The sequence below is a fragment of the Canis aureus genome, chromosome 15, assembly GCF_053574225.1.
Source record: "Canis aureus isolate CA01 chromosome 15, VMU_Caureus_v.1.0, whole genome shotgun sequence".
NCBI classification, from domain to species: domain Eukaryota; kingdom Metazoa; phylum Chordata; class Mammalia; order Carnivora; family Canidae; genus Canis; species Canis aureus.
Window position 1 is genome coordinate 40,528,121 of NC_135625.1, and position 21,454 is coordinate 40,549,574.

Genomic DNA, 21,454 nt, shown 5'->3' on the forward strand with positions numbered 1-21,454 from the left:
CTAGGTCAGTTTTATTCTTGGGAAGCATATGTCTTAGTAGTTATTCCAGCGGTGGTCTATGTGTAATAATCTATTTGACTTATATGCCTGAAAATGGCTTTATTTCATTTTTACTTTTGTATGAGTATAGCATTTTAGGTGAACAATTATATCTCTAAGCCCTTTTGTGATGTGCCCTTGAATTCTAGCACTTACTGTTGATGATGAGATGTCTGTTTGCAGTTTAATTAATTCATTTTTACCTTTATGCTTAAGCTGTATTTATTTAAGTTAGCTTTCCAAGTGTTTTTGTCCAAAGTCTTATGTTTCTAAATTATTAGTTGTTCTGATGAGTTTATTTATCCAGTTTTGAACTCAGGATAATTTTTAATTATAAAGTTTTCTTCAATTCTAGAAAATTCTCAACATTATCTCTTCAGAGACTGACACCCATTCTATCTTTCTGCAATTCCTGTATTTTAGGGTCTTCAATTCTGGCCTTCTTGGTGGTGATAGCAGTGATGGTTGTTTTCCTTCTCCTCTTCCTCCTTTTTCTTCTTTCCTTTTGACATAGAATTAGTCTTTTAAAAACTGAGTTAGGGAAGTGGGCGGCCCGGCGGCCCGGCTGGGGGCAGTGCGCTAGGGCAGAAGCTGGAGTTGGTCCCGGGCCAGCAGGGCCGGGAGGTGTGGGAAGGCCCATAAGTGAAATAGAAGAGGGGCCTTCGCGCCCTGTGGGAGGAGAAACCCGGCTACACCGGGTGGGAGCCGACTGTGAAGATGGAGGGGCCGGAGCTGCTGCTTGACTCCAACATCCGCCTTTGGGTGGTCCTACCCATCGTTATCATCACCTTCTTTGTGGGCACTACGAGTCGATCCTGCTGCAGAGTGACAAGAAGCTCACTCAGGAACAAGTCTCCAACAGTCAAGTCCTAATTCGAAGCAGAGTCCTCAGGGAAAATGGAAAATACATTCCCAAACAGTCTTTCTTGACACGAAAATATTACTTCAACAACCCAGAGGATGGATTTTTCAAAAAAACTAAAAGGAAGGTAGTGCCTCCTTCTCCTATGACTGATCCCACTATGCTCACAGACATGATGAAAGGCAATGTGACAAATGTTCTCCCTATGATTCTTATTGGTGGCTGGATCAACATGACATTCTCCGGCTTTGTCACAACCAAGGTACCATTTCCACTGACTCTCTGTTTTAAGCCTATGCTACAGCAGGGAATTGAACTACTCACATTAGATGCATCCCGCGTGAGCTCTGCATCCTGGTACTTCCTCAGTGTCTTTGGGCTTCGGAGCATTTACTCTCTGATTCTGGGCCAAGATAATGCCGCTGACCAGTCACAGATGATGCAGGAACAGATGACTGGAGCAGCCATGGCCATGCCTGCGGACACCAACAAAGCTTTCAAGACAGAGTGGGAAGCTTTGGAGCTGACGGATCACCAGTGGGCACTAGATGATGTCGAAGAGGAGCTCATGGCCAAAGATCTCCACTTTGAAGGCATGTTCAAAAAGGAATTACAGACCTCTATTTTTTGAAGACCAAGGAGGGATTTGCTGTGTCCGGAACTCAGAGTAGTGGTTAACTTTGTAACTTTGGTTTGAGCTGGAGCCTCTCAGAATAAAATGGAGGATGCATGAAAAAAATAAAAATGAAAATAAATAAAAACTGAGTTATAGTTTACATATAGTAAAATTAAAAATTTTAGTGTGTGTAATTCTATGAGTTTAACAAATATATCCACATACTATGATGACAATAAAGTATAACAATTATATTACCCCCCAAATTCTCTCCAAACCCACCTCCAGCTCCTGGCACTGAAGATCTGTCTTCTTTGCTGTAGTTTTGCCTATATTTTCAGTATTTTGTATAAATGGAGTCATACAGTGTGTAGCCTTTGGAGTCTGCCTTCTTTCCCTTAGCATAATGCATTTGAGATTCACCATGTTGTTTTGTGATAGCTTGTTCTTTTTAAAAATAATAGTTTTATTGAGGTACAATTGACATACAGTAAGTTGTATATGCTTTAAGTGCATAATCTGGTATGTTTTGATAATTTGAAAAGCAACACTCATGAAACTCCTGAAGCCATCACCACAATCAAGATTATGAAGATATCTGTCATGCCTAAAATCTTACTTATGTTCCTTGGTAATCACTACTTCTTTCTCTGCCATCTCCTTTATCCCCACAGTATTGCTGATATGCTTTCTGTCATTACAGTTCAGTTTGCATTTTCTAGGATTTTTATAAATAGAATCATACAGTATGTACTCTTTATTTTTGTCTGATTTATTTCATTCACCATAATTATTATGCAATCCATCCATGCTCTTATGTATATCATAGCTGTATTTTTTTTATTGCTGATAGGCATTCACTTGTACAAATATAGCATAACTTGTTCATCCATTCATCTGTTGATAGATGTATGGGTTGTTTTCAAATTTTAACTGGTATAACTAAAGCTACCATGAACATTTATATGCAAGTCTCTATGAATATGTGCTTTCTTTATCTTGGGCTAATGCCTTAGAATGAAATGGTAAGGGGATCCCTGGGTGGCGCAGCGGTTTGGCGCCTGCCTTTGGCCCCAGGGCGCAATCCTGGGGGCCTGGGATCGAATCCCACGTTGGGCTCCAGGTGCATGGAGCCTGCTTCTCCCTCTGCCTGTGTCTCTGCCTCTCTCTCTCTCTGTGTGACTATCATAAATAAATTAAAAATTTAAAAAAAAGAATGAAATGGTAAGGTAATATGGTAGGTATGTTTGACTTCTAAAGAAAGAGCTGAACTATTTTTTGAATCAGGTGTACCATTTTATATTCCAGCCACTAATATGTGAGAATTCTAGTTCCTCCACATTCTTGCCAATGCTTGGTATGGTAATATATTTATTTTTTCAATTTTAGCAATTCTGATAGTATGTAGTGGCATCTCGTGGTTTTAATTTGCATTTCTCTAATGACTAATGATATTGTCAGTTGTTTTATGGGGTTATTTGTCATCTGTACCTCTTTTTCTGAGAACTGTGTGTTCAAATCTTTTGCCTACTTTAAAATTAAATAATTAACTAACTTACAGTTCAGAGGTCTTTTACTTATTTATTTTTGTACCTATTATGTCATGATTTATAGGGAATGGGTTCCAGCAACTCAGGCTCCTTTCATTTGGATCTCACAAAATATGCTTCTCTGGGTGGAACAAATTGGTGCTTCAACTGAACCCTTTCTTTTGGGCTTCCTTCTTTTTCTGATCATTTTCCTTCATGTGTTTCAGGAAACTATCTTGGCTTTCAGAATGCTTGCTATACTCATTATGTACATTAATTCTCTTGGCATGGATCTTGCCCTTAATTTTAGCTGGATGTGTGACATTATAGACTCTTGCAGTTTTGCCATGATAACATTTGTAGGACATTCCTTTTTGAACAGTGCCCATTCCCTTGATGTTTATTATATCTTAATTGTAGGCTCACATGTACGTGGCTAAAGGAATGACCCATGTTTTCTAAAAGGCCTAAAGAATGTAGAGCTTGTGCCAATCCTCTTTCCCTTTGTGCTGGTCATTTTGACAAATTGCTAGAAGATGGTAATTCCAGCTGAAAGGCCTCATTTTTAAATTGGCCTATCTTTTTATTACTGAGTTGTTCAGGTCTTGTAGTCATTTTAAAAATGGATTGTTATCTTACTATTGTATTTTGAATGTTTTTTACATAGGAAATGCCTTATTAAATATATGGATTGCAAATATGTAGACTAAGAGTAGTTTCAGGCTTATCTTTTTATTCTTTCAAAAAAGAAAAACTTTAAATTTTTATGAAATCCAATGTATGACTTTCTTTTATAGATTATGACTGATTTTGTATCTAGAAATATTTGCCTAACCAAAATTCATAAAATTATTCTTCTATGTTTCTTCTAAAAGCTTTATAGTTTTAGATTTTGCATATAGACCTATATCCAATTTGAATTCAGGTTTGTATTGGTTAAAAGGTATGAATAGAGTAGCTGTTTTCTGCATAAGAAAATTGAATTGTTCTAACATGATTATTTTTTTTGGAATATTTTTTTATTGGAGTTTGATTTGCCAACATATAACATAACACCCAGTGCTCATCCCGTCAAGTGCTCCCCTCAGTGCCGAACCACCCAGTCACTCCATCCCCCTGCCTACTTCCCTTTCCACTACCCCTTGTTCATTTCCCAGAGTTAGGAGTCTCTCATGTTCTGTCACCCGCACTGATATATCCCACTCATTTTTTCTCCTTTCCCCTTTATTCCCTTTCACTATTTTTTATATTCCCAAAAGATTGAGACCATATAATGTTAGTCCTTCTCTGATTGTCTTACTTAACTCAGCACAATACCCTTCAGTTATATCCATGTTGAAGCAAATGGTGGATATTTGTTATTTCTAATGGCTGAGTAATACTCCATTGTATATATAGACACATCTTGCTTATCCATTCATTTTTTGATGGACACCAAGGCTCCTTCCACAGTTTGGCTATTGTGACATTGCTGCTATAAACATCAGGGTGCAGGTGTCCTGCCATTTCACTGCATCTGTATCTTTGGGGTAAATCCCCAGCAGTGTGCAATTACTGGATCATAGGGTGGCTCTATTTTTAACTCTTTGAGGAACCTCCACACAGTTTTCCAGAGTGGCTGTACCAGTTCACATTCGCACCAACAGTGCAAGAGGGTTCCCCTTTCTCCACATCCTCTCCAACGTTTGTTGTTTCTTGTCTTGGTAATTTTCCCCATTCTCACTGGTGTGAGGTGGTATGTCATTGTGCTTTATATTGTATTTCCCTAATGGCAAGTGATGCGAGGCATTTTCTCATGTGCTTGTTGGCCATGTCTATGTCTTCTTTGGTGAGATTTCTGTTCATGTCTTCTGCCTATTTAATGATTGGATTGTTTGTTTCTTTGCTGTTGAATTTAATAAGTTCTCTATAGATCTTGGATACTAGCCCTTTATCTGATATGTCATTTGCAAATATCTTCTCACATTCTGTAGGTTGTCTTTTAGTGTGTTGTTTCTTTTGCTGTGCAGAAGCTTCTTATCTTGATTAAGTCCCAATAATTCATTTTTGTTTCTGTTTCCCTTGCCTTCACACATGTATTTTTGCAAGAAGTTGCTGTGGCCAAGTTCAAAAAGGGTGTTGCCTGTGTTCTCCTCTAGGATTTTGATGGATTATTATCTCACATTTAGATCTTTCATCCATTTTGAGTTTATCTTTGTGTATGGTGTAAGAGAATGGTCCAGTTTCATTCTTCTGCATGTGGATGTCCAATTTTCCCAGCACCGTTTATTGAAGAGACTGTCTTTTTTCCAGTGGATAGTCTTTCCTCCTTTGTTGAATATTAGTTGACCATAAAGTTGAAGGCACATTTCTGGGTTCTCTATTCTGTTTCCATTGATCTATGTGTCTGTTTTTGTGCCAGGACCACACTGCCTTGATGATCACAGCTTTGTAGTACAACTTGAAATCCGGCATTGTGATGCCCCTGGCTCTGGTTTTCTTTTTCAATATTCCCTGGCTATTCAGGGTCTTTTCTGATTCCACACACATCTTAAGATGATTTGTTCCAACTCTCTGAAGAAAGTCCATGGTATTTTGATAGGGATTGCATTAAATGTGTAAATTGCCCTGGGTAGCAATGACATTTTCACAATATTAATTCTTCCAATCTATGAGCATGGGATATTTTTCCATCTCTTGTGTCTTTCTCAATTTCTTTCAGAAGTGTTCTGTAGCTTTTAGGGTGTAGATCCTTTGCCTCTTTGGTCAAATTTATTACTAGGAATCTTATGCTTTTGGGTACAATTTTAAATGGGATTCACTCCTTAATTTCTCTTTCTTTAGTCTCATTGTTAGTATATAGGTATGCCACTGATTTCTGGGCATTGGTTTTGTATCCTGCCACACTGCCGAAATGCTATATGAGTTCTAGCAATCTTGGGGTGGGAGTCTTTTGGGTTTTCTACGTACAGTATCATGTGATCTGTGAAGAGGGAGAGTTTGACTGCTTCTTTGCCAATTTGTTTTTTTTTTCTTTGCCAATTTGAATGCCTTTTATTTCTTTTTGTTGCCTGATTGTTGTGGCTAGGACTTCTAGTACTATGTTGAATAGCAGTGGTGAGAGTGGACATCCCTGTCGAGTTCCTGATCTTAGGGGAAAGGCTCCCAGTGTTTCCCCATTGAAAAGGATATTTGCTGTGGACTTTTCATAGATGGCTTTTAAGATGCTAGGACTGTTCCCTCTATCCCTACACTCTGAAGAGTTTTGATCAGGAATGGATGCTATATTTTGTCAAGTGCTTTCCTTGCATCTATTTTTTTTTTCAACCTGACCAGATTATTATTATTTTTTAATTTTTAAATAAATTTATTTTGTATTGGTGTTCAATTTGCCAACATATAGAATAACACCCAGTGCTCATCCCCTCAAGTGCCCCCCTCACGCCCATCACCCAGTCACCCCTACCTGCCCACCTCCCTTCCACTACCCCTAGTTCGTTTCCTTTCTCTGCATCTATTGAGAGGGTCATATGGTTCTTGTTTTTCTCTTGTTGATATGATTTATCATGTTAATTGCTTTATGAGTGTTGAACCAACCTTTCATGCCAGGGATAAGTCCCACTTGGTCATGGTGAATATTCTTCTTAATGTACTGTCTTAATGTACTGTTGGATCCTATTGGCTAGCATCTTGTTTAGAATTTTTGCATCTGTATTCATCACGGATATTCATCTCTAATTCTCCTTTTTGGTGGGGTCTTGGTCTGGTTTTGGAATTAAGGTGATGCTGGCCTCCTAGAACGAGTTTGGAAGTATTCCATCACTATCTTTCAGAACAGCTTTAGTAGAATAGGCATTGTTTCTTCTTTAAATGTTTGATAGAATTCCCCTGGGAAGCCATCTGGCCCTGAACATTTGTGTCTTGGGAGGTTTTTGTTGACTGCTTCAATGTCCTCGGTTATTGGCCTGTTCAGGTTTTCTTATTCTTCCTGTTCCAGTTTTGGCAGTTTATGGTTTTCCAGAATTGCATCCATTTCTTCTACATTGCCTAATTTCTTGGCATATAGCTGGTCATAATGTGTTTTTAAAATCATTTGTATTTCCTTGGTATTGGTTGTGATCTCTCCTCTTTCATTCATGATTTTACTAACTTGAATCTTTTTTCTTTTTAGTAAGGCTAGCTAATGGTTTATCTATCTTATTAATTCTTTCAAAGAACCAACTCCTGGTTTTGTTGATCTGTTCTACAGTTCTTCTGGTCTCTATTTCATTGAGTTCTGCTCGAATCTTTATTAAAGTCTCTTCTTCTGCTTGGTGTAAGTTTTATTTGCTTCTTTCTCCAGTTTCTTTAGGTGCAAGGTTAGCTTGTGTATTTGAGTTTTTTCCAATATTTTGAGACATGCTTGTATTGCAGTGTAGTTCCCTCTTAGGACTGCTTTTGCTGTATCCCAAAGATTTTGAATGGTTGTATCTTCATTCTCATTAGTTTCCATGAATCTTTTTAATTCTTCTCTAATTTCCTGGTTGACCCTTTCATCTTTCAGCAGGATGCTCTTTAACCTCCACGTGTTTGAGTTTCTTCCAAATTGCTTCTTGTGATTGAGTTCAAGTTTCAAAGCATTATGGTCTGAAAATATGCAGGGGACAATCCCAATCTATTGGTATCGGTTAAGACCTGATTTGTGACCCAGTATGTGGTCTATTCTGGAGAAAGTTCCATGTGCACTTGGGAAGAATGTGTATTCAGTTGCGTTTGGATGTAAAGTTTTGTAAATATCTGTGAAATCCATCTGGTCCAGTGTATCATTTAAAGCTCTTGTTTCTTTGGAGATGTTGTGCTTAGGAGATTTGTAATTTGCAGAAAGCGCCATGTTGAAGTCTCCCACTATTAGTGTATTATTGCCTCAGTATGTCTTTACTTTTACTTTTTAATTGATCGATATATTTGGTAGCTCCCACATTAGGGGCATAAATATTCATGATTGTTAGGTCTTCTTGTTGGATATATCCTTTAAGTATGATATAGTGTCCCTCGTCATCTCACTACAGTCTTTGGGATAAACTTTAATTTATCTGATATGAAGATTGCTACCCCACCTTTCTTTTGAGGACCATTTGAATGGTAAATATTCTTCAACCTTTCATTTTCAGGCTGTAGGTGTCCTTATGTCTAAAATGAGTCTCTTTTAGACAGGAAATAGATGGGTCTTGCTTTTTTATCTGGTCTGAAACCCTGCATCCTTTGATGGGATCATTTAGCCCATTCACGTTAAGAGCAACTATTGAAAGATATGAATTTAGTGTCATCATAATACCTATTCAATAGTTCCTGTTTTTGTGGATTATTTCTTTGGGCTTCCTCTTCCTTTTACAGAGTCCCCCTTAATATTTCTTGCATAGCTGGCTTGGTGGTCACATATTCTTTCAGTTTCTGCCAATCTTGGAAGCTCTTTATCTCTCCTTTTATTCTGAATGACAGCGTTGGTGGATAAAGTATTCCTGGCTGCATGTTCTTCTCATTTAGGATCCTGAATATTTCCTGTCTGCCTTTCTGGCCTGCCAGGTCTCTCTGGAGAGGTCTGATGTTAATCTAATAGTTCTCCCCATATAGATTAGGGATTTCTTGTCTCTTGCTACTTTAAAGATTTTCTCTTTATCTTTGAAATTTGCAAGTTTCACTATTAAATGTCGAGTTGTTTAACGGTTTTTATTGATTTTACGGGGGATCTCTCTCCTGGATCTGAATGCCTGTTTCCCTCCCCAAGTTAGGGAAGTTCTCAGCTATGATTTGTTCGAATATGCTTTCTGGTCCCCTCTCCCTCTCGTGCCCTCTAGAACCTCAATTAAACATAGATTTTTCCTTCTGAGGCTGTCATTTATTTCCCTGAACCTTTTTCCACAGTCTTTTAATTGTTTTTCTCTTTTTTCCTCAGCTTCCTTCCTTGCCATCAACTTGTCTTCTATGTCACTCACTCTTTCTTCTACCTCGTTAACCCTCATCTTTAGGACCTCCATTTTGGATTGCATTTATTTAATTGATTTTTAATTTCAGCCTGATTAGATCTGAATTCTGCAGTCATGAAGTCTCTTGAATCCTTTATGCTTTTTCCAGAGCCACCAGTAGCTTTATAATTGTGTTTCTGAATTGGCTTTCTGACATTGAACTGTAATTCAAATTCTGTAACTCTGTGGCAGAGTACTGTTTCTGATTGTTTGTTTTATAACATGATTGTTTTTAATTTTTTGTTAAGTTGGATCAGAATAGTCAACACTACAGAGGCCAGTCCTCTTTTGAGTAAATCTACCCAATTCTCCATAAGATGATATTTTAAAATATCATGTCCCTATGTGAGCACAAAATATGTTCAATTTCAAATAATTTTTCACTGGCTTAAGTAGCTTCCTCACTTGTGTTCAGCAAACAGCACTTTGCAGAAGACTCAACAGGGACCCTTCTCAGATCTCAGGAGTTCTCTTCGTGCAGTTCTTTCCCTATCCTGCATTTTTCTCTGTGAATTCTAACTGCCTTGCCTTCCCCAGACCCCAAGTTCTATTAGTTCAACTCAGGGAGATTTCTGGGTTTTGCTTGCATGCCTCTGGCTGTGTGATGATGTGGAAACTCCCACCCAGGCAATCATAGGTCTCACCATTTTTATTTATTATTTTATTTATTTTATTTATTTTTTATTCTTTTCTGTCAGATATCACTGTCCTGTGCTGCCTACTATTCAACGTCTGAAAACCACTGTTTCATATTTTGTCTGGATTTTCAGTTGTATTAAGCAGGAGGGTAAACTGAGTATGTTACTCCATTATTATGGTCAGAATTGGAAATACGCCTTTATGATTTGTAACCACATTCATAATTATGTACATCTCACATTGTGTTAGAGTTCTCTTTCATTTCTCCAGTTCTGCCATCACTGTTTCTGTTTTAGGTTTATGGATTTTGTTCTTGTAAAAAACTCTATGGATATTTAAAATATTCTTATATAAACTTTTAAAAATCATTTGTGCTTTTTGGTATGTGAATTAATTGTTTTGCTGTGGCTGTTCACATTAACTCTTAGCAGTTTGTAATCGTAGACTCTTTTGTCTTCAATGTTTATGATTTTCCTATGAGAATTCTGCACGTTTTGTGTTGAAGATAAATACATGTGGATTGTTTCATTTATGCTTCTTTTGTTAAGCAAAAAATATTACACTTTGTGGAAGATTGGGATTCCTATTTCTCCCAGTTATGCATTATTTTTCCCATCTACATATCCTCATTTCTCTGCTGCATTCCAAAGGTCATTGGTCAGAATTTTAATTATCTGTGTTTCATGGGTGGTATGGCTCTTCATGGCTCTCAGGTTTAATTAAGGAAATCACAGTTTCCCTACATGCAAAGGCCTGGAACTTTAACTCCTTCTAAAGAGAAGCTATTAAATCTCTAGCCTGAAAGGTGTTATTACTGGCTTAAATGCCCTTGCAGTGATTCAATTTTAGCTGCTTTTTTAACATTTCAACTCTTAGTTTATTCATTTTAATTAGCACCAGAAGTCTTATTGTTAAACTCAGTTACATATTCAATGTTAGTATTATTGTTTTCAGCACTCCTCTGTGTTATGAGGAATAGAAAGGGGAAATTTCCCTGCCTACTCACTCTACGAGATTGCCTTGAAGCCAGTATGGGTTTTTGAAATTCACAAAATGTAATCAACAAATGAAAGTTAAAAGTTGGGGCATGAAGGTCAGAATCAGGCACTGAGGGTCAAATTTGTATTCTATGTTCAGAAGTGATAAGGAAAAAAGTAAATCTGTGCCTTTTTGATGTCTGTGGAATTTGAAATATGCACTCTGTGGATGAGATAAATGGGTAAATAAGAATATTATTTATTTCCATCTTTGTTTATTTTAAAGAAAACATTATTTTCTTTATTGGTAACTAGCCTTGTAAAAAAGGTAATAATGCTTATAAAATGCCCTGACTTTTATTGATGCAATTGAACAAGACTTTCTTAGGACTAACATGAGGCACTATTTTCCTTTCTTTTTTTTTTTTTTTTTTTTAATTATATCCAGCTCAGAAGGCAGCACTCACACATTTGCTAGCAGGTGAGTAAATTAGAAGGTATCTTAAAAACACTTATATTGTAAGTTAAGAATGAATTAATTCACACTTTTTGGATATCACTTGAACAGATGCAATTGTTAATGTACTGAAAACCAGGCTACTAATATATAGTGATTTAGTTTCTAGTAAATTAGTCTTTTATTCATTTAATAAATGTTTATTAGAAGTCTACTCTGAGGAAACAAGGACCAAAATAGCTAACTCTAATAAGAGATAAGTTGTATATAATTAGTAGAGAAAAAGGCTATGTAGTGCCTAGAAATGACCCAACTTGGGTTATATTCATGTATTGTTTGGGTAAATAAACAAGCAAATACCTGACATTTCATAGATTGTATGTGACAAGGCTGAGGCACATACATCTATAATAATTATGGATTGGGAAGAAAAATCTATAATAATTATGGATTGGGAAGAACTAGTTATATTGACCTAACTGTGCTGTTAGTTAGTATTTTGTCCCCACTAGTGTTTCTTAACCATAAATTTAGTCCTTACTGTTTTATAACTGCTCTATGAACGTTCTATTTATTAGATTTACATGATATAACATTTCTGTTCTTTTAGTTTCAACCTTTAATTAGTTGGTTTCTTTAAAAACAACCTGGACTAAACAAATGGACTTTAAAAATACATAATCTCAAGAGTTTTTCAATAGTTGAATTAATATGTTTATACACTTATGTTTGCTGATATATTTAGACCGAATTCTACCATTTAGTTTTTTTTCTTTTCACCATACTTTGCCAATATTTTATTTTTCTATTTTCTTGTCTGTTATATCAATTGTACTTTCATTATCTCTTCTTTCTATTAATTTGGTCATTATATGTTCTAATTATATTACTTTAGTGATTTTTTAAATGATTGAATTCTTATATTATTATTTATTAATTAAAATTAAATGTTAATTTTTGAATTTTAGATATAACGAACACTTACAGTCTTCTAACAACCTACTGATCTTAGCCTATTTAACCCTATAATCTTTTCTTTACTCTTGTCTATTATTATTATTTGGTATTTAGTTACTTCTGAATTTTAACCTGCTGCAAACAAGTCATCCTTATCATTGTCATTATTGTATTTAGTCAAAATATACTAGGATTTCACTACATATTTGCCATTTTATTTGTTCACTGTTCAGTCTCCTTTTTGGGGAAGTTGATCTCTTAGAATTTCCATCAATGAATCTCTGTGTAGTAAACTGTTGTCTTATCCACCTGAAATTTTCTTTATTTTATTTTCACTCTTGAATGTGAGTCTATGTACTGTGGACTTCAAATTGGGAGTTAATTTTACCTCAGCTATTTGAAGATATGTCAGTGTAATTTGGCATTTACTGATGATGATGATAAATTTTCTGTTAGTGTGTTTATTCATTTATTTCTGAATAATTAATAAGATTATTAAATTAAATGAAAAATAATTAAAAATCTGTAGTAGGCTTTGTATTTCTATGGCTGTATAACATATTACCACACATGTAATGACTTAAAACAATATTCATTTATTCTGTCAAAGGTCTGTAAATTAGAAATCGAGGTGGATTGGGTGCATGAGTGGCTTAGTCAGTTAAACATCCAACTCTTGATTTTGGCTCAAATCATGATCTCAGGGTCATGAGATTTACCTCTGAGTTAGGCTCTGCACTCAGCAGGGAGTCTCCTTGAGATTTTTTTCTCTCTTTCTCTATCCCTACCTACTCTTGCATATGCATTCATGAGGAAGTGGAAGCTCTCCCTTTCTCTCTCTAAATAAATAGATAAAATAGAAAGGAAGGAAGGAAGGAAGGAAGGAAGGAAGGAAGGAAGGAAGGAAGGAAGAAAAACAGAAATCGGGTAGATTTGACTGGGTTGTCACAGGCTGACCAGAAGGCCTGAAGGCCAGGCTATGTTCCTAGCTCATTCAGGTTGTAAGCAGAATCTAATTTCTTGGAACAATGGGTCTGAGCTACCTATTTCCTTACTGGCTGTCTGGTAGGGGCTCCTTCCTACCCACAGAACCTGCCTGCATTGTTTTTCATGTACCTCCCTTCATTTTCAAGGAAAAAAAGTGCATTTATTAGGCTTTGACTCTCTCTTAATTCCTTTTCTGACAGCATCAGAATATTCTACTTTTGATGGGCTCATCTGATTGGGTTGGACAAATCTTTGTATTTTAAGGTCAATTGATTTGCAGCTGTAGTTGCACTTGTAAAACCTTTTAAGTACTTAGAAGAGTGCTTGAATAACCAAGGAATGGAGATCTTAAGAAGCGATCTCTAGAATTCTGCCTAACAAACCTCTATATTTTTTTCTTATCCCTAGAGTTATTATTTCATTAAAATATATTCTGGTAGAGATTTTTTCTTTTTTTTAAGATTTATTTATTTATTTATTTATTTATTTATTTATTTATTTATGAGAGAGAGAGGCAGAGATGCAGAGGGAGAAGCAGGTTCCACACCAGGAGCCCAACTCAAGACTTGATTCCGGGACTCCAGGATCGCGCCCTGGGCCAAAGGCAGGCGCTAAACCGCTGAGCCACCCAGGGATCCCCGTGAGATTTTTTTCTTAACTCATGAACCAGACTCATTATTTTCTTTCAGTGAAAAGACACGAAACTTTCTTCAATTTTGGATTTTTTTTTGTTTGTTTGTTTTTGTAAGTGAAATCTTTACTTTTCTTCAGCTATGGACATGAACTCTTCGTGGCTTTTTTCTTTGATTGCAAGGCCACCTTAAGCAACAGTGATTATCTCATGAGATTTCTGTGTATCCTGCTTTGTAGAATCTTCCTTCTGGAGATTATTTCATGTGTTACCCTCCTAAGTCATAATTACACTTGTTACACCTGGAGATCTAGAAATCATGGGAAGCATGGACTGGTATCCTAACCTAAATTTGGTAAGGCTTGAGGTTCCTGTTTCTCTATGTGATATTTATTCCATCCATATTGCTAAGCCATTTTAAGCACTTAGGGTTTCTTTGTCTCTAGGATATCCTTTTCTGTCTATACATCTGAAGTAATTTCCCTGCTGCATCCCAATGATTAATGGTAAAAGCTTTACTATCCGCCTTTTTTGGCTTCCAGGTTTAGAGAAGGAAGTCAGTTCTAGCTTTCCAGGAGGTCTCAACTCCTTATAGGTTAACGTGGATGATTAATTCACATAGTTCTGGAGTCATTCAGCTTTCTTTTTTTTTTTCTCATTTTTTGGTATATTTTTTATTAGAGTTCAATTTGCCAACATATAGTATAACACCCAGTGCTCATCCCATCAAGTGCCCCCCCTCAGTGCCCGTCACCCAGTCACCCAGTCCCTCACCTACCTCCCCTTCTACTACCCCTTGTTCATTTTCCAGAGTTAGGAGTCTCTCATGTTTTGTCTCCCTCTCTGATATTTCCCACTCATTTTCTCTCCTTTCCCCTTTAATCCCTTTCACTATTTCTTATATTCCCCATATGAATGAAACCATATAATGTTTGTCCTTCTCTGATTGACTTACTTCTAATTTATCTCTCATGCTTTCAATTTCCTTTCTTTTTAAAACTATCATTGGAAATTTCCATTTCTTCTCTTAAATTTTGGTTAGTATTTTGTTTTGTTTTGTTTTGCTTTTACTATTTCTTTGTGTGGGATGGAAGGCGGAAAACTACCCTGTCAGCCCAGTCTGCCCGATTGTCCAGAAGTCAGTGAGGGTTTTAAATCATGACCTATGATAATTTTTCTGTGGGTAAAGCATTAGATTGGAACCTGAGGCCAGAATTAGGCATTCAAAATCAAACATATATTCACAGACAAGTAATAAGGAGAAAAATTAATCCTTTTTCTTGCCCCTTTCCTTATTAGAGATTTGAAATTTATGTTCTTTATGGACTTGGTACATGTGTAAATTAGTATATTATTTATCTGTATGCCCTAATTCAGTAATCTTTTAAAATTATTCATTACTGGTAATTAGTGGTATAAAAGAGTTAATGCAGATCACAAGATAGTCTGACATTAATTTGTTATGGAGACAATTTTTTTTTAGCATTAACTTGGAAGCATTACTTACCTTCTCATTTAGATCCAGATCAGAAAGCAGCAGCCAAACAGATACAGTCAGGTAAGTAAATTAGGATGTATTTCTTAAAATAAGTATATGTTTGAAATAAGATGAACAAATTGACAATCAACAATAAATTGCTATGTATTAATCGAACAGTAATAATTGGTATGGTACTACACCAAAAAATAACCTATTAGTATTTGCCAATTTAGTAACTAATGACTATTTGTCTAGAAAAATCAATGTCTTCTTTCTTTCAGTTTGTTAATGTATGTTAGGAGTTTAATTTTTGGAAACAAAAGAATAAGTAATTGGTGAAATGATTATGGAGCTAACTCATAAATGGGGAAGTTTACTTCTGTATTTGGAGACTTTACAACTAGAAATTCAATATGTATGCTCATGAACAACTGAGTGAATGCTTACTCTGGTCATTTAAGAAAACTTTGCTGAGGAGAAACATCAGAAAAAAAAAAACAATAATTCTGTATCTTCCATAGCCTCTCAGTATCACAAAGTAATTTAATTAGATTACTGTCCATTTCCTGAAAGGTGAATATTTCTGTATAATAAAACTGTAAGTATTTAGATTCCCACATCTATCATTTTTGGGTTTAGAGTCTGTCTGCAGATATAAAATGTTTAGGAGTTTTCACTCCTCTATGACTTAAGGGAGGCTGGTATTATTCCTTATACGTTCTTTGAAGTCCATTGCTAGTCTAAAACACTTCTAAATATATAGAGTAAATTTTCTAGGCTGTAGAACATGGTTGTATAATTTGTCTTATTCCAGAAGAGGGCTTCTTTTTCAATAAGAATGCCTTTTTCTTATCTTCTTTATTGTTATGATCTTCTCTTTATAATGACAATTTGAAGTCATGAGTTACCATCACCAAACTTAAAAAATTGATTTTCATTTAATAATAATAATGATAATAATATGTCTTCTCTGTGTCAAGGAGTTCTCATATGGTACTCAAACACAACAAGTCTCAGTTACTTTTCCTAACCTTGGACGTATGTCTTATTATATGTCCAGGTTACCTTAGAAAATAAAAGCCATTATCTTGCTCAGCGTTGTATAGCCAGCATGTAGTAGAGTTCTTAACTTATGGTAAGTGCTCAAAAAATATTTGCTGAATGAATGAATGAATGAATGAATGCTTTTAATCTCCTACTTGCCCCTTGCCCACAGACAAACAAAAAAACTCACAAACACAAAGCACATACACACACACAAACACACATACACATCCATATATCTATAATGTTATAACTGCTCTCATTTCTTCTCTCATATCCTAAAAACTTATTAATGTAATTGATCTCTCCTGGGGCCACTATTTACCTACACTGAGTAGGGGATGATAGCATGAATTATAGGAAAATGTACATTTCTGTTGGAGTAGTATAATTTTGGATGTTAATCCACTGGTCTAGCCTTTGGGCTTGATATGCACTAGGGAAATATTTTTAGGATAATTATTCACTTAAGTTTTAATAATGATGTCATTTGATTCTGTTGCTGTGTTTTACAAACATAGCATCCACACTATAATGTTCAGGTCATTTATTTTCTGGAATGATTTTTATCTGGTGAAAAGTTAGTGGGAAAGGTGGTTGAAGTCAAGGAATGCAGAGAGGAGTGGCTCTCAGTTTGGTTATATTAATGCCACTTAAGCATAATTAATTTTTAAATATTTCAATTCAATTAATAGTTTCCATCTTTCCCTAAACAATAGAAGGATTTAGATCATTTAATAGCAAAACCCAATTATTAATCCCTCACATATTGTCATTTGACTTTTATTATTTTTAAAGATTTTATTTATTTATTCATGAGAGATACAGATAGAGAGGCAGAGACACAGGCAGAGGGAGAAGCCAGCTCCAAGCAGGGAGCCAGACATGGGACTTGATCCGGGGTCTCCAGGATCACACCCTGGACTGAAGGTGGCGCTAAACCGCTGAGCCACCCGGGCTGCCCTGTCATTTGACTTAATTTCTCAGTTCTTTATCTACATGACTTCCCTTCCTCTAGTCATTGTTGTTATTATATTAATTAAATATTTACTAGGATTTAACAACATATTTATCAATTAGTTTCTTCATTCATTCTTGAACCTATTTTCTCATTTTAATTTCAATTTTCTTTTTCCTGAAGTACAACCCTTTTAGTTTCAATTAGTGTCTGTAGTGATAAGCATTTTGTGTTAAATGCCTGGATATGTCTTTTTTTCACACTCATCTTTGAAAGATAACTTAGATGGTTATGCCCTTCTAGCTGAGAGCCAATTTCCACAAGTCTTTTAAAGTGTTCTGTTGTAAGATGACATTTACTGTCATTGATGAGATCTCAGTTGTTAGTCTAATTTATTTCTTAATTCCTTTCCAATTAATGTACATTTTCTCTAAGTGTCTTCTAAGATTTCCTCGTTGTCCTGAATTTTATTATATGTCCAGATATAATTTGTTTTTATTGATACTGGTCTGGATTTAATAGTCTTTAGAAACAGCATTCAGGTCATTAATTCTGGAAAAAAAAATCCAGTCCTTATCTCTTCAGTTATTGACTTTCCCCATTCTTTTTCTTTTCTCCATCTAAGATGACTATATTGGGGAGAGTCTTCTCATTTTAGCTTCCATGTTTCTTTTTTTTTTTTTTAAGATTTTATTTATTTATTCATGAGACACACACACACACAGAGAGAGAGGCAGAGACACAGGCAGAGAGAGAAGCAGGCTCCATACAGGGAGCCCAATGTGGGGACCTGATACCAGATCTTCAGGATTATGCCCTGGGCCGAAGGCAGATGCTCAACCACTCACTGAGGCACCTAGGCGTCCCAGCTTCCATGTTCCCTAACTGGGCTGTTTATATACTATACTTTTTTACCTCTTTTTCTTGCAATGATTTCTTCATATTAGTTTCCAAATCATTTATTCTCTTAACAGTTATCCTTTTCTTGCCTATTCCCATCCTGATCATTATGGAGATCCTAAACATTTCTATTAAAGTTTTTTTATATTGTCCATTGATCTTAATGGGTGGATTTTGGTTCTGTTGTGCTATGATGTGGGGCTATGGGCATTTAACACACAGTAGTTTGTAATTTAGACTTGTAAGCAATGCCATTCTCAGGAGCAATGATTGGTCTCATGGGAATTCTGCATGCCTTGAGTTGTTGGCATACATTAGGAAGAGGGGAATGTTTAAGACTTGCCTGTCTTGGAGCATGAATGTTTCAATATTTTCTATACTTACTGGTTCAAATTCATGTGTAGTAGAATTAAGAAATTGAGGTCCTGTGCCTATACATATAGTGCAGGCCTGAGCTTTTACATCTCTGGGTGATCTTTTCCAATCCACATGGCTAAGACGACTTACCTGTTGCATTCCCAGTGGCCATAACTTTCATTATTCCCATTTAGGACTATGAGTCCTGGGGTTTGTTCTAACTTTCAAACCTAAATATCTGTGCCTTCAACTTCTTCCAAGATAGGGTTAGTAAAACCATCTCTCTTAGGGTGTAATTCATATTCTCTTGTAGTCATTCAGCTTTTGCTCATGTTTTCCCTCTGGACTTCTAGTTTCTTGATTTTTTACTGACAGAAAGAAAAGCCTTCCTGGCTGTCAATCTCCATTGGGTATTAAATTTTTGTGCTATCTTCTCTAGCTTTTCTGTGGAATAAAAAGGGAAAGCTTTACTTACAGAATAGAAATGGGAAGTTTTTCTGTCACTTCACTCAGATTGCCCAGAAGTAAATAAATGTGTTTTAATTTGCAAAATGTGGCAATTTACATATCAATGAATTTAAAAATGTAACTTAGAGCCTACTGACAAATTTAGGCATTCATAGTCAAACTTACATATTGTACTTAGAAGTAATAAAGGAGAAAAATGCATCTCTGCTATCTTGATACTTTTCCCCACTGGAGAATTTAAATTTTGCATTGTATGTTGCACTTGGTGTTGGGTAAGTAAGAATATTACTTATTTGCATGTCCCAAGTGTTAAAAGTTAGTTTTGTTATAAAATGGCCTGATCTTAATTCTTAATGTAGGCAAGTTTTTTAATATAACTGTTAGACATTGTTTATGTCTATTTTTGTTTAGATCCAGGTCAGAAAGTAGTGCTCAAACATATACCAGCAGGTAAGTAATTTAGGAAATATTTCTCATAAATAAGTGTGTCTTAAAAATATGAATGAACAAATAAATAATTGCTTAATATTTTTTGAGCAGCCACAATTGATAGACCCCTAAAAACGATTTATTAATATTTTCCATTCTAAGAATGAGTATTTATTAACTCAGTTTTTTCTTCAGTTGGCTAAATTTTTATTGATTGCCTACTTTTTTGACACATAGGAAAAACTAGTTAAATCTAATGTGACAAGATATCTGAATTATTTTGTGAAACTAACTCAAAAGCAGAGCATTTTTACATCCTTTATGATGAGACACATAAAGGGAAATGTGTTCTGTTTAGATTATATTTGCATCCACAACTTCAGGAAAAACTGAGTAAATTCAAGTCACTTGGGAGGAGTTTGTCAAAGGGATCGGGTCATAAACACACTTAATTGTAAGAATACAGTACATAATAGATATAGAATATGAAATGAAGCATGTGTTGACTATTCATGCTATCAGTAAGGCTTCCAGTCAACAGTATACTATTAAGGGGAGCGGGGGGAAAAAAAAAAAAAAAAAGGGGAGCGGGGGAGTCCAAGTGTTATAGGTGGATTTTGACTGTGGAGGGGTTAATAACCTTAACTCCTGAGTTGTTCAAGGGCCAAGTGTATATTTAAAAAGTATATTTTATAGTCAGAGTAGTAGGAAAAATCTGCTTTAAGTTCTGAAGATATAAAACAGCAGAGGTAAGGAAAGGATGGGAAAGGATAAAATTATATCACTCGTCACTAAATTATCTCACTAATCTTACCATCTATATTATTTTCTCTGTCAATAAGCCTCACCTAATTGGTCTTCAATTTATCTTTTTTCTCTAATTCTTTTGGTTAGAGGATCAAAGATAAATCCAGAAATATGAAAATTAGAAAAGAGTCCCAAGAGTTTGACTTTGGTAATAAATAGTATAAACATAGACATTTGGCAGATATTTCTTTCTTACTACTCTTTTGAAGGGAAAGAGGAAGAAACTTCCATTAAAAATATAAAATAACTTTATTGAATTGTATCTTATCACACTAAAAGTATTATTTCCTTATGTATTTAGATCTAAATCACAGGAAAGCACCCAAACACATAATAGTAGGTAAGTACATTAGGAACTGTCTCTTAAAATAAGTATGTTTGAAATAGAAATGAAATTCATAATCTACAATTAATTCCTAGGTATTTATTGGGTAGATGAGTTAGTAAAGTACTACATCAGAAACAACATATTAATCTTTACTAATCTTATTATTAATGAGTATTTATTTACTTAGTCTTTTTTTCAGTTTAGTAAAGTTCTCATAAATCTGTTGGGAACTTGCTCTTGTGGATAGAATGGAATTGAAGAGTTTAATCTAATAAAATATAAGATATGTAAATTTGTCCATAAAATAAATTCAAAATCAGGGCCATTTTATACATTAGGCACAATATTTAAGGCCTATGAGTTTCCAACTGCCAAAAATAAAACACTGTTTGCAACATGAAAAACCAGATTGGCTCCAACATATGGAAAACATGAAATTAATATATATTTAGATTTCTAGAAAATTGCAAAAGACTTGACTATTTTATTCATAAACATTTCATTATATGTGGAAAAACGTAAGATTTTCTCATTTGCAAATATATCTGATTAAATAAGATTCTTCCCCAGAAATCTCAGAAAATTAGCATTAACATTAGCATTAACATTACTCACAGCCAAATAATTTCACAAGCAAAATTGCAAAACGTCTTTCTAGAATTATTTTTTCTGACATATGAATTTTTTGCTTGACAGTACCCCCTGTTGTTTGTATATTTTGCAGTGGAATGTAATTTATTTGCTGTCAGTACCTTAATCATATGTGTCTTTTTCTTCTTCCATAGTAACTAGTAATTCCTTCAGAAGACAATGGATATTACGAAGTGTTTCATTGAGAAATGAAAATTCCACCTTTCCTCCCCATGGTCACAGTTGAAGGAAACAATAAACTGGAGTGTGGAACTATTTGCAGGTGCATCTGTTTTTCTTTCTTCCTCTACCCCTGAGGCTGCAGTTCTCTCATTTCAGGGCCCTTAACTGAAGATACTCATTTCAACTCAAGCATCT

The 21,454-nt window shown here is 35.3% G+C and overlaps 1 protein-coding gene and 1 pseudogene across 11 annotated transcripts in view; both read left to right on the forward strand.

The window, feature by feature from the left end:
- ADAM32 (ADAM metallopeptidase domain 32) overlaps positions 1 to 21,352 on the forward strand; it is a 181,765-nt gene extending 160,413 nt beyond the window's left edge. For 5 of the 11 annotated variants that reach the window (XM_077849240.1, XM_077849241.1, XM_077849246.1 and 2 more), the window contains 5 exons: positions 11,092 to 11,124; positions 15,159 to 15,233; positions 19,294 to 19,332; positions 20,420 to 20,458; positions 21,232 to 21,352. In XM_077849240.1, the coding sequence (XP_077705366.1) occupies positions 11,092 to 11,124; positions 15,159 to 15,233; positions 19,294 to 19,332; positions 20,420 to 20,458; positions 21,232 to 21,238 (193 nt within the window). In that variant the 3' untranslated portion in view covers positions 21,239 to 21,352. The remainder of the gene's footprint in view (positions 1 to 11,091; positions 11,125 to 15,158; positions 15,234 to 19,293; positions 19,333 to 20,419; positions 20,459 to 21,231) is intronic. The other 6 variants (XR_013352994.1, XM_077849242.1, XM_077849243.1 and 3 more) reach the window with 2 other exon arrangements.
- LOC144284569 (ER membrane protein complex subunit 3 pseudogene) lies at positions 570 to 1,633 on the forward strand (annotated as a pseudogene).
- Positions 21,353 to 21,454: the final 102 nt, after the last annotated feature.